This window comes from Motacilla alba, chromosome 3, assembly GCF_015832195.1.
Source record: "Motacilla alba alba isolate MOTALB_02 chromosome 3, Motacilla_alba_V1.0_pri, whole genome shotgun sequence".
NCBI classification, from domain to species: domain Eukaryota; kingdom Metazoa; phylum Chordata; class Aves; order Passeriformes; family Motacillidae; genus Motacilla; species Motacilla alba.
The window spans coordinates 69,101,284-69,115,312 of NC_052018.1; the positions used below are offsets into that span (position 1 = coordinate 69,101,284).

The 14,029-nt window shown below is 37.3% G+C and overlaps 1 protein-coding gene across 5 annotated transcripts in view; it reads right to left on the reverse strand.

The window, feature by feature from the left end:
* MTR (5-methyltetrahydrofolate-homocysteine methyltransferase) overlaps nucleotides 1-14,029 on the reverse strand; it is a 51,300-nt gene that overhangs the window by 2,739 nt on the left and 34,532 nt on the right. For all 5 annotated transcript variants that reach the window (XM_038131776.1, XM_038131774.1, XM_038131777.1 and 2 more), the window contains 9 exons: nucleotides 13,570-13,670; nucleotides 11,519-11,586; nucleotides 10,553-10,673; nucleotides 7,547-7,628; nucleotides 6,683-6,781; nucleotides 5,811-5,886; nucleotides 4,517-4,672; nucleotides 3,614-3,810; nucleotides 414-614 (listed from right to left, as the gene is read on the reverse strand). In XM_038131776.1, the coding sequence (XP_037987704.1) occupies nucleotides 414-614; nucleotides 3,614-3,810; nucleotides 4,517-4,672; nucleotides 5,811-5,886; nucleotides 6,683-6,781; nucleotides 7,547-7,628; nucleotides 10,553-10,673; nucleotides 11,519-11,586; nucleotides 13,570-13,670 (1,101 nt within the window). The remainder of the gene's footprint in view (nucleotides 1-413; nucleotides 615-3,613; nucleotides 3,811-4,516; nucleotides 4,673-5,810; nucleotides 5,887-6,682; nucleotides 6,782-7,546; nucleotides 7,629-10,552; nucleotides 10,674-11,518; nucleotides 11,587-13,569; nucleotides 13,671-14,029) is intronic.

Here is a 14,029-nt window from a genome sequence, read left to right on the forward strand (position 1 = left end):
CTATGGTAGTGACACTTCATTAGAGCACTGAGGTCATTAGGTCTTGACTATCTGGGTGTCTCACCCAGGTCTGCCTATGGAAGGCCACCTCGTTTTTGCCTCCATGCTACGATCAGATGCAAGCATGTGCTGCTGCTCCTTCTAGCAGGGGACTTTGCCTCTAGCTCGAAGTGGGCAACAGCTTTTCTGATCGGCTTTTGCAAGCCTATGTGGTTTTACCAGCACCAACTGACCTTCAGGAAGAATTCCCACTTCAGTAAATATCTTCAGATAATAGTAACAACAACAACAATAATTTCTGAAACCCTGCTATAGCTTGAAAACCCCAGCTAGAGCTAGCCCTATTTGCATGGTACTGAAGTGGCTCTAAGTTTGCTGAAAGTTGCAAGGAAACACGTGATAAAACCTCATACCTCTGCCAACCGATCACCAAGAGCCTTCACCATTATGATGTTGTATTCATCCTCCTGTTTCCTAAATTCACTGCATAAATCATCTACACCAAAACAGGCCACTGCAAAAAGGCCTAAGTAGTCACAAATGCCAGAATCCAGTGGTGCTATGAAGTCAGAGAGGCAGTAATATGGATCTGTGCAGGCAGAGTCCTTTTCAGCCTAAAGTAACAAAATCAATGCAATAAATCAGAACATTTAAAAATACCTCATTAGTGCACTATTAAGCTAAAGACCAGTATTTTTAAGACTAAAGGGCCTAGGTGTTTGTTAAACACCTAACTAGTCTTTGAGCCATGATAGTTTTCGTGTAGTTAAATTAGAAGAAAACCACCTCTCTTACTCTGAGGATGTTTGGACGACTGAAGAACAAAACACCAAAGAAGAGAGATGCAGCACTGAACACACAATTTGCTTCTATTTACAGCTACTAAGATTTAACAGCTTATACTGCAAAAAAATTATTACAAAGTAAGGAATACTCTTGTGCCAACAACTGGGTAAGAGGAGGACTATTTCATCTCTACCCCTAACAGATTCCAAATTTGTTAACAAAACTGATGGCTGATGTACAAACTGAAGAATTCTTCAGCAACTCCCACTGTAGAATGGTTATGAGTTTATAAACACTCTTTATGCTACCAACTATGTGCTCAATAATCCAGACAAAACAGTGCCCAGGATGCAGACTTTTTACTAATCACACACAAACACAAACAAAATCTATGTATCACTACTGGAAAGTTGAATCCTAAGCAAAGTTCGAGTCAGTTTATGCAAAGGGAAGGGGCCCAATGGAAAAGGACATTGAGGTGCTGGTCAATATCCAGCTGAACATGAACCAACAGGGTGCCCAGGTGGCCAAGAAGGCCAATGGCGCTCTGGCCTGCATCAGAAACAGTATGGCCAGGGAAGCGATTGCTCCCCTGTACCTGCCACCGGTGAGGCTGCATTTGAATGCTGTGTTCAGTTTTGGGATCCCCAAGTGAGGAAGAACACTGAGGTCCTGGAGCAAGTCCAGAGAAAGGCAATGAAACTGTTAATGGTTCTGGAGCACTCATCCTATGAGAAGTGGTTGAGAGAGCTGAGGAAAAAGGCTCAGGGGAGACCTTATTGCTCCCTACAACCACCTGAACAGAGGCTGTAGCCAGGTGAGGGCTGGCCTCTTCTCCCTGGTAACAACTGACAGAACAAGATGACACAGTCTTAATCTGTGCTAGGGGAGGTTTAGGTTGGACATTTGGAAGAATTTTTTCACAGAAAGTGTGATCAGATACTGGAATAGACTGTCCAAGAAGGTGGTGGAGTCACTACCCCCAGAGGTATTTGAGGAATGACTGAACAAGGCACTCAGTGCCACTCAGCCTTAGTTGACATGGGGTTGTTCAATCACAGATTGGACTCGTCTCAGAGTTCTTTTCCAATCTAATTGATTCTGTGAAATAGGGAATTATACTACTCACTGGATCCTTTTCCAAAATGGAAGAAAGGTAACAGAAAGAGGTACCTGAGCACCCAAAAAGAAATCTTGAATCATATCAGTATATTCATTGTGGAAGCATGATTGCTATTAAAGAGTGAAAATCTACCCAACTTACAGAGAGAGTAAAGTTATTTAACGGCTATCACTTAACTGAAGATTCATTTTTTTAACCTATGACAGTATTTTAGCAATGTTTCACCCATTCCCAACTGCATCTTAAAAGCAAATAAAACACTCCTATCCCTGAAAAACAAAGAAAAATTGTCAATTAACCTGCAAAGTTACAGAGAGTACCATAAAATTAACAAAATATCATTTTTCCCCACAAGTGAAATTTACATTAATTTTAAGGTTCATTTGCAATTATTAGAGCTAAGGAAAATATTACATGCATCTCTAAGTTTTAGATTTATATCACATCCTTAATTAGCATCAATGTAATGGAGAGAACTCTGTGTACTGAAAAGAACATTTTATATAAGAAACAGAAGACAATTATTCTCTTCTACTTTGCTCTGCTGAAAACTCTCCTGAGTTACTGTATACACCAGGCTGGAAGAGATTCAGGTAAAATACATGGAGTCCAGAAGAACAGTATGCACAGAGTTTCATGATCTTAACCTTTGAGAGAAGCCTGAAAAATTGGGATGTACAAAATAAAAAAGGCTAAGGAATATAACAGTATTCCAATAATAAAAAGCATTACAAGAACAACATCAAATCAGATATTTTCCTTGGGAAAATCCTGGGAAAAGAAAAGAGTAGTAAAGCTGATTTACATGAGATATCAAAATGTTTAACTAGGCCATAAGTCTCTGAAACATCCGTGCTTGCTGAGAGCGTTTTATATAAACATCTGCCATGGACTGTCAAGATGCACTAGATCCATCTCACGGAACTGCAACAGATAAACTTAAGAGCCAGGTATTTCTTAGCACAGTTCTGCAATGTTGGCACACAGAGTGTTGTACTCCAGAATTGTAGGTAGTTAAACTCTTTTTCTGCCACATTTGATGACTCTGAATATGTGAGCTACGAAAAAGCCAAATCAGAAGACAGGGAAAAAGGAGAGGCAGAATATCTTGCAAGCTCAATCTACCAAATTAAATGCAAATCTAAGTAAGTATGAATCTCTCCATCAAAATAAGCTGCCAAATAATTCTAAATGACCAAATAATTCTAAATGAATGTAAAATTTATATAGTGAATTTTACAAAAAAATCTTATCTCCATTGGGCTTTATTTTCCAGGATTCTTAAATTCTAACTGGGTTTAAGCATTAACACATTCAGGCAGAATTCTTCATCTAAAGTAGAATCCAGGGATATTAGAGAACTAAGATTCATTAGGTTCTAAGTTATCTTGAACACAAGATTCATGTGATTAATTTATGCAACGTACTGCTTTAGGACATCTTAAAATTGAGAGAGAAAACGCACATCATATCTGAAGATGTCAAACCTACAAAGCATTTTGTACAATTATTACAATGCAAAATACTACAATACAAAGACCTGGCTCATCACTAACAGGATCTTGTTATTATTGAAAGACATGACAAGACAACGGCTGCAGAGAGATTACAACAATTTTCTACAGATTTTAATAAGGCACTTCTATTACATTCCTGAAATTCAGGGGGAAGAAAAGTCACTTAATAAATGTGCTGTCACTGTACCTGTTGCCTCAAACCATAAAATTTTGCTATTGGCTCTGAAGATCCCACTGCCTCTTCTGCAGCATACAAGTGGATATCATCTTGAACACTTCGAGCTGGCCAGAACCCAACCACACCTCTGGCTTGTAATTTCTTTTCATTAATCAATGTTTTCAGTAGATCCTGAGCATCATTATAAACTCTCTTTGCTTCTTCACCTATTAAAAACAAAAGAAAAAAATAAATTGCCTTAGAAAGGTGTGCTTCCATAACTGGCTAAATAGGTTTAAGAATTGTTTGAAGATTGATTCATTTTCCACATAACTGTCCAATGATTGCAATGATCTGTCAGCTACAGCAAATAGGAAGATTGCAGTGTGATCATAGGGCTATAACAACATATCTTAGGGAGTAAAAAAAACCCAAACAAAGCACAAAATGTTTCAGCCAGGACCTAGTAGAAGAAGAGAACACAGAATAAAATGAGCAAGAGACCCAGTGTGTGTACCTACATTACCACAGTGCAGCAGATCCAGAAGATTGCTTTCAGTGTCACCCTTGCATTTTTATCATCTATTTCAAAGCCTACTGAATAGCTTCAAAAGGAGCTTGCCATCTTCACCCACAACAGGAACACAGAAACATTATGTGCTCTGCTGCCATTTTCTGTTAATATAATACCTCCCTGTGCTTTGGTAGGTGAATGCTAAATAAGATGACCAAGCATTTTTCCACACTTACTTTTCAGCCTTACATGGCAACAGTTAGTTCATTAAGCCTTGCTTTGAACAAATTATTTCAGTGACATTCTTTGCATGATTTGTACTATTCCTAATGTATTTCATTAAACATTTGGAATCTTACTCCAGCACACTGGGTCTGTTAGGATTAGTTATATGAAGTAAGTACAATTTCAGTACCCACCTACAGTTTTATCATTAAAGATCTTAGGGAAACTCCGGTTGGGATACTTTCCCCTAAGTTGCCAGACATCAAAGAAGGGCTTCCAGTCAATGTACTCCACCAGCCTCCTCAGGTCATAATCTTCAAAGACTTTTGTGCCAATGAATTTCGGTTTAACTGTAGGAATCAGAAGTACAATTGGACATGATGAAAATAATTTTAAATTGCTTTAACATTTGCAATATAACTGATATTCAACAGCCTCCACCCCTGCAAATGACCTCTTCCAAACTAACTGTCCTAAAATTCTCAGTGTCATATTTTCCCAAGTCATACCATAATCCACAGTTACAATGTAACCAAAAAAAAAAGCATAAAAGGCATATAAAAGTTGAAATGGAAAAATTAAGGTCTTTTCTTCTTCCATGTAAATAAACAGCTTTTAGCTGCTGGACTTTGGAACTCATTTAATTGGTCAGAATATTGACCAAGACAAGACCAAACAAACCTACACAACTTATCAATCCCTAACATACTTCATGGGCCTTTCACGTTTACCAATTCCTTTCTATACACAGACATGTACTATGACACTGCAGAATATTTCTGTAAATTCTTATGTAATTTTTAAGAACTTTTGCATGTTTAGATGCACACACGCAAGTGATAAAGCAAGATGGATCTATCTGTGTAAAGCCACAAGCTCTGCACTTGTTTTTCTGTACATTACTTTGCAACACATTAAGATAAGTTATTGAAAATTAGCATCTGGTTGAATCTTGTAAATGAAATGACAGAAAGCAGTGTTAATGTCACTGCAGGATGCAACTTGAATGCTGTTTATACCTCTAGTATAATTTAAAAGAAACAAAACCGTACAAAAACTGATGGGGGAAGGGTAGGAAAGAGTGTAAGGAAGATTTTGATAAAAATGCCATGTTACAGCATGTGTTCCCCATATATGGTACAGTAAGGTTTGCAATGTAATGAGCCAGGCAGACAGTATTTTCAAAAGCTGTCATTAGTGTTTTCTTTGATTATATGTTGCGATGGGCAACATATAATTTTCAGTTATCTTTTTTTCAGTTATCTTTACTGAATAATAATTTATTTTTAAAATGAGCTGTAAAAAAGCAGAAACAGAATGTTCTAAGTAATGCAAAAAAATCTCAGTTGAGACAGATACCAATTTACTTAAGCTGTTACACTGCTACATTCTGAAGTTTAAAGCATATTTTAATTAAAAATATATCTAAAATAAAAACACAAAATAAAATAAAGGCACAGCAATCACAAACAACAACATATAGCTGACCTGGTATATGGCCTGATAACCAATCATTATGGAAACCTTTTCTTCTAGCTTGCTGTAGAGACAAGTATCTTCTTTCCTATATAGACATAAAGGTTAATTTCAGAGCACCACCTTTCAGACACAAACTGCAACTGTAGACTTAATGGTAGAGTTTTACTCAAAATACTCTTCAGGATAAATCTAACAACAGATAGTTTCAGTCTCAACAACTCTGAGTTTCCATGTGTAAAGATTACATCACAAGCAGATCATTATTTTTGCCTGTATAATGCTAATAAAACTGGCCTACAGGATTTCTGGTTCCTCTCAACTACACCAGAAGTTCTTTTATTACTTCACAATAAACTAAAATACAAGCAGAGAAAGATATTCTCCTACCTCTCTGATCAGTCACCTAAACAAGACTAAGACATTAGGAAAGCATGATGGTTTAAAATTCTCAATAGAGTGTGGCTCAGTACCAGCAAAAGCTACAGTACCATTTTCACTACCCCAGCTGAAGCGCCACATATCCTGCTACTGCTCCAGGAGAGCACTGGTCTCCCACAGGTTGATTCAGATGACATGACTACCAGCTCCATGGAGGTCCTAGATACCACTGATTAGCTATTGAGGGCAAGCAAGATGCCAAGCAACACATGCCAAGTATGTGTTAAGAGTCACGTAGCAAGGCCTTATAGGCTAGAAATTTTGATTTCATAAGCACTTCTGGAAGTTTTCAATCCATTTTACCGCAAGTTTTAAATCAAAACAAATATACCTGAAGGTCATCACAAGGAGCTGAATACTAAAAGTAACAGCAAGTTATTCATAATAACTGAACAGCAAGTGCCAATCACTTCAAACAAGAAGAGAATCAACTACATTTGTACCTTGAGAGACTCATAGTGTTCTTGTCTAATTTCTTCATATTCCTCTAATATTTCTTCAAAGAAATCATCCTTTATACTGTCGTCTAAGAGCTGGGAGCACTGAAAAGAACAGAAAGGAAAAAGCACTAAGTACCTAGTGTAACACACTATGGTAAAGACAGAGTATGAATTGCAGTCTAGGCAACCTGTCTTTCGGACTCTATTGGCAACACTAAACTAAGCCTTACCATTAATCTGCAACCTACATTCAAACTATTCAAACTAGCCATGATTAGACTACAACTATACTGAGATCTCTGCCCTACTACACAGGTAACATTAGCAGAGCCAAGTCCAGGTCTGAAAAGACCTGAGAGGAGAATACTCCAAAATTTCAGAAACTGAATAGTCACAGAAGCAACACACAGCTTGGCCTACTCTTTACCACCACATATTTGCCAGCTAAGACCACCCATTATCTGAAAGAGAATCCATCCCAAAAAACTCCAGCCACACATTACTCAGTACGAATGTTGCTATCTAACTAACTTCAGAAATATATACAAATTAGCCAGAATAGCAGTACACACAGAACTCCATCAGTCTTCACTACAAAACTACAGTTAAGGAGTCAGTGAATGTCACCCTCACTAGAGTAATGGACATTTAAATGAAAGTGCCCAGTGACAATAACTGTCACAAGCCAGTTGAGAACCACGTGGCAGCACAAAACAGCTGAAACAATTGTAATTTAGAAACTTGTCTCTGATGTGCCCCTTTTAATTTTCTGCCACAACACAAGTCTTAGAGGAAAAGATGAAAGGGACAACAGAAAAACAGGGCACATATCTTTGCATGGACAAGAAACTATAATTTAGAACTTACAACCACAACACTCTTGGATGCATCCAGGACATGAACTACAGGTGCGCTATATCGTGGCGCAATTTTAACAGCTGTGTGTGTTCTTCAATGAAAAAGAAAAAGAGTGAGCATTTCACAACTAAAGCAAAAAAACAACAAAACGAAACAAAACCAAAATCCCCAGTGAAATAAATCCTGACTTAATGCATAGACTAGAACTTCAAAAGAAGAAATTCATTCATCCATCTGCTATCCATGAATCATTAAACACAGATTTTAATAACAGGTATATAAACACTTTCCTTCAAAGAGTATCAGAACACTTCATAAATAATGTGCCAACTCACATTCCCTCCATGTCTTACCAGCTGAATGAAAATCAGCAACTCATTAGTTTTGAGTCTCAAAATCAGAAAGAATATTCCAAACTATCCAAACTAAGCCTACCAAGAACTAGCAATTTCTTTAATCCTTTTTGCTCATCTTACATTTTTTCCTCCCGCATGCAAATTTTTGAGTCTATGGATTAGCATTAACCTAATTCAGTGATGATTATCACATTTCTCAAAATCAGAGGCACAAGTCCTCTATATACCTGAAGAAGGAATTCTGCCAGTGGACAATAAATACTACAAACTTGCACCTTGAAGATGCAGTGAACTTTGCATTGTAACTACAGTGCAATGAGGACAGACCCTTCACAGTCTATCAAATTATGAGACTACTTGCTGAAGCCACAAAATATAGATTCTAATAGGTCTGCTGCAGTATGTGTTGCTCTGATAAAGAAAGCAACACTGCTAACAGTTTCTAGTGATGCAAGAAAGAGCTCTGCTCAGAGTCCAACCAAAACTCTGCAAGCAAGTGTAGGAACAAAGATCTTATGTGCCTTACAATTTGCTTTCTTATATACTAAGGTCGAACAACATTTCTAAAATTAAACCTGAATCAGAGCCCAGGAAGCAATCTTCCCTAACAAACGTAAGATCCCCCTTTTCTTCAGGTTCTGTCAAATATTTAAAGCCCTTGGACATGGAGGTTTACTCATGACTGAGCAACACAGCTGTGTAAACAACTGTCCAGCATCCCCTGAATCTGCTTCTAGGAGATGCATTTTTGATCTTGGCAGCTCTGTTTTTTACAAAAAGGTATCTTGTCTGTTTTGATAAGAACAGACAGAGGAAACAAAAGAAGACATGGTCCTAAAATGGCACTGGATTAACCATTACATACTAACTTCTGTATTTTTTTTAAAAGTAAATTTTATGGCAATAAGAATGTCACCATTATTTCTCAGCACCTGAATTTACCAAAGTAGCATAATATGAATGGAAAAATCATCATTACTGTAAATTATGAAGAAACTCTTATTGTGTGGATTCTGGAGACTAAATCCAGCCTCCCTCTCTCTCTCTTTCAAACAAACCTCACTATACACTCTTCCGAGTACTCATGATCTCCTTATTCCAAATAACAAGGCCTATTTATTACAGTGAAAAAAATGCAGATGGTTCTTCATTAGCAAACTCTGATATATACACAACCTTTTAAAATGCACATGGGAGGTTAAATTTAAGACTAGGAAAGTAACATTAAATATACTTTAAGAATCCAGTCTTCCATAAAGAGTACCTTTACTGGACATATATCTTATAGACATTGCATTGTATCTGGGCATATGTGCAAGTATATATTTATATATAATTCACATGAATAAAATCAATTCCTGTACTCAAAAGTATACACATATTCTTTAGTAATTTCTGTATTCAAGCATAAAACTAGTGCAGCTTCCCTGTTAGCTACGTTCCTCTCTGTGAATAAATTCTGCAGAATTGTTTGATGCTGTTTATTTGACATCAATTACTAGGCTGCAATGCCCTGGGTGAAAAAACTAAGAAGAACTGAAAAGGCTCTCCTAAGACCTCCACTTAGAATAAAGCCTTCCCCTCGAGTCCCCACAATTTTTGGTGGGTTTTTTTTTTTTTTGTGGTAGTTGTTGTTTTGTTTTTGTAAGAAAAATCCTCCATGTTTGCTCTCAGTATCAAAGCAGTAGGAAGAGGCTCATATGGAAAAGGAGAAAAGGGTTACAGTGACCCTTGCATTAAACATGCAGGAACAATAAAGGCAGGTAGTGATCCTACTCTCCACTGTCTGTCAAATTATGAGATGATTTGCTAAAGCAAAAAATACAGAATACAGTACATGCTGCTCTAATAAAGAAAGCAACACTGCTCACAGCTTTTAGTTAGACAAAAAATGACCTCTACAGTCTTCTGAGCTGTCACCTCCTCAAGTATATTGTACACAAACCAGTCAGCAAAGCATGACCCACAGCTGTTATACATGCCCAGAACACATCTGCAGTAATGCTAATACTAGGTGTCACTGAGCTGTCAATGTGGTCTTCAGGAAATCACAGCAGCTGTATTATTTCATTTGAACAGATCTGAGAGAACAAGATTTTAACAGCTCAGTCTGTCAAAATCAGCATAACAAGTACTTCACAGCAAGCAGCAAGGCTTTATCCCCTACCAGCCTGCCTGAGCAGCACTGGAGGCTCAACAAAGTCATCACCACGTTGAAGAGTGATCCAGGAAAATACAGTAACTTCCTTAAAGATAACAGCTCCCTGATGTCAACTATTTCTAGTCTCAAAATCCTGCATTTTTAAAATGCTTTGGTGAATCAAAATAGATTCAACCCCTTAGAAGAACAGGACTGTATTTATTTGTATTTGAGCAAAAACTTTTAGAGAAAACGCAGTACTTCCACATGTATTATATACTTGCAAAAATTAAACATTTAAGATGCCCATTACTTGTTATGTACTAACTAGATTGTACCTTGATAATCTAGGACTTCTGAAACAAGAAATAACAGTCAATGTTAGCGTGAATACATATCAGTATGTGTGTTGCAGGAAAATGACAGAAAGGGGGAAATAAATGGCTATAAATTTTCTTTTTCACTAGTTTTTCACTGTTTGCATACAAGCTGCCCATCTTCCCAACTGAGATATCTTACTTAGAAGTAGTTGCTCCTCCAATGAGCAAAGGAATCTTTATTGCCAATCTCTCCATTTCCTTGGCGACAAAAATCATCTCATCCAAAGATGGGGTGATGAGACCAGACAGGCCAATTATATCTATTGCAAATTTACAAACACACATGCACAAAACTTTTAGCCAACCCATTCTACGAAGACATAGAAATTACGACAGAAAAGTTTATTTCATACATCAGATAGCTTCATGCATCAGATAGAAAATAATGAGATGAAAAGCAGGATAGTCACTATTCTAAAAGGGAGGAGCCAATTAGAAAGTGAAAGCTTTCCAATAATGACAGCAATTCCAAATCCCCAGTTTAAGATATTTCTCAGTCTTCACAGTTGCTGAACATCTACTGCTCTAGTTTCAGCAATAAATAAACAGCACTTTTGATTAGCAAGCTCCAAGTCTCAGAAGTTCCGCACTGAAGAGGGAAATAAGACAAAATAATCATAAGTTCTGCTCTTAGAAACATCAAGTGCTTTCAAACTTCACCACCTATATTTCACACCATTCATCTTTCCCAAGATGCAGTAGACTATTCCAAAGCAACTGCAAGTTGTTTCAGGAAGTTCATTATTTATTAGAACAATTCATTCCTGATTTCACACTCACTGATCTGGCAGGCCAAATGCCAAGTTCTTTTACTGAATTAAGACCTAAAAAGAAGTTAGTCAGACATTTTCAAGGCTCCATCTGTAAAAGAAATACTACATCATCTCTCCCAGAGTTGTCCTTCTGATAGAGGGTTTCAGTTCCTCAGGCTAAGTTTCACTGAAGTGCCAAATGCTAAATAATTTACATGGTTAAAGCAGAAGTTCTGATTTCTCTGAAGATAATCTGATTGAATCATAGACAATATAGGAATGCGATAAGCAGCAATAAAAAATGTGATTTAAAAATCAAACAATTCAGAAGTACTAATTAAGTCTCTCTATACCTGCTTTGTTCTCAACAGCAGCTCTTAATATCTTATCACATGGAGTCATGACTCCTAAATCAATAACTCTGTGGAAAGAAAGGAGATGACACAAGATCCTTTAAATAGCAAATCAAATTTCTGGGCAAATACATTCTTCTTGCTGTAAACAACTGACCTAAAAACTGAAATTAAGATTGAGATTTTTGTTAGTTTCTCTTAAGACCATTTGGGAAATGGGAAACTGGGGAATCTTCTATATAGAAATAACTCTGGGTCTGGTAAAATTTTCAGTAAGAGTTCCAGATGGCATAATAGTTAAGAAAATTCAAGCGTAAGAGGAGCTTTTTCTTTAAAATAAATTTTTGTGGTTGTACTATGTCTGGCTGAGATGAGTTCATTTTCTTCACAGCAGCTGGTATGGTGCTGTGTTTTAGATCTGTGGCCAAAACAATTCTGCAAATTAAAGTTTAACCATTGATGAGCAATGCTTTCACAGCATCAAGGCCTCTTCTCTTTGTTACTCTAGCCACCCAAGAAACAGACTGTGAGTAGACACAACTAGGCAGATGACCCAAACTAAACAAGGAAGTATTCCATGGCACATGAAGTCAAGCTCAGCAACAAAAAGGGAGAGTAAGGGGCATAGCAGGGGTTAGCCACATTTTGCTCAGGAACTGGCTAGGCACCCATCTGTCCATAGGAGGTGATACTGGGATTGCCTTTTCATCACTTGTTTTTTCTTTCTTTCTCTCTTCTTCCACTTCACCTTCAGTTACTATTTTTCTCCACCCACAATTTTTCTTGCTTTCTTTCTTCCTTTCCTCTTTTCCCATCTCACTGAGATTGGCTGGGTGGAAGTGAATGAATGGCTGTGTGGTGCTGAGCCACCTACCAGGCTACCCACAGAAGTAGCATTTCTGAAGGCATCTGAATAATACAAAAATGTTTTGTGGACATCGTATCTTACATCGGGAATATAAGACGATTCACATCAAGCTTGTTTGCCTTATTAAAGCAAACATTTTATGAAAGAGGACACTGCACTTCCCTTTTTAACATTTTATTCCTATTAACCCTAGAAATTGCCAAGGTTTTTATCTCTTCAAGTAAACCACCCCAGCCTGCAGATTTCACTCAGCCTCACTCATATTCATGGTGACAGAGAACACTATGGCTTCCTTTCAGTAAGTCTAAATAAAGCTCAAGAAAGCCTGAATCCAATCAACAGAATTTCAAGAGGAAATTCAGTGGAATATACTGCATATGTACAGCACTGCTACTGACTTCAACACTTTGTGTTTTGAAATAAAGGGAAAATTTTGGCTCTTTCTAAAGCAAATGACAAACCGAAGTCAAAACTAAAGTAAAGGAATGAACAGTAAGACAGAGTTCCAAAATCAACTCAGCTTTGCACAATGTCTGACAGACCCTTGAAAAGAACACCGATGGAAATGTGACCATTCAGTCCAACACTGTTGCCAAACCTTCTGCACATACACAGGCCATGAAAGTCCTGACTTTTCTTGAAGTTCTAACTTTTGAAGTTTAGAAACAGAATCAGAATCTCATCTCTTATTTAAGAAAACATACCTCGGCAAGTTTTTAAAACCTCATAGTTAACAAACAATGTGAAAAACACACTACAAGATTCAATGGAATCTTACAAGACTATTTTTTCCCAACACAACCCATATATAGTATTGCCTACTGCAACTGTCATTCTGATTTATTCAGACATTATAAAAACATCACAGTTATTATATTTAACTGATATAAAACAAACACAAAAATTGATGTTCTTATCTATATCCCAGTTCATGTTAAACTGCAGAATCACCTCAGATGTTAATTTGTTAGGAAAAACAGTATTCAAGGAGGATGCAATACTCCCTCTTGCCTCCCCATTTAGTAATAGCTGTTATGATCTGTGTCCCCAGTCACAACCTGGGGAACAGAGGACAATTCCCAAGAAATACCCAGTTCTGTTATCATCATAGCTGCAGCTACGGAGAGGTACTAATTACTGACCCTTCTACAGTTGTGTTCTCAGCCACCTGATGTCTCTTTACCTGAAGTTGTTGCAGCCCAGAACAACTCCCACAATGTTCTTGCCAATATCATGTACATCTCCCTTCACAGTTGCCAGTACTATTGTACCCTGGTAAGGATCCTGGAAGTTAAAGTAGCAAGAGTTAAATTACTCAGAAGCCTTGGTATGCTTGAACACATCCTTCAACAGTGCAATCCTAATCCATGACCCAGACTTCTATTATAGTACTGCAAAGCGTAGTACAGATAATACAGTAAGTATTAAAAACGATCTTACAAGATCCAGGTAATAGAAACTTGCACATGAATTATTATTACAAAATGCATGGATGTTATTCAAAAATCTGTGTTTGAAAAAACAAAGTAGCAGATAGAACCATTTCAGATCTGGATAGCATTTTTTGCAGTGCAGTAACTGAATTCCTAAGATACTTCTGCTCCAAATACACACCTTGCCAATAAAGAGATTAAATATTTAGA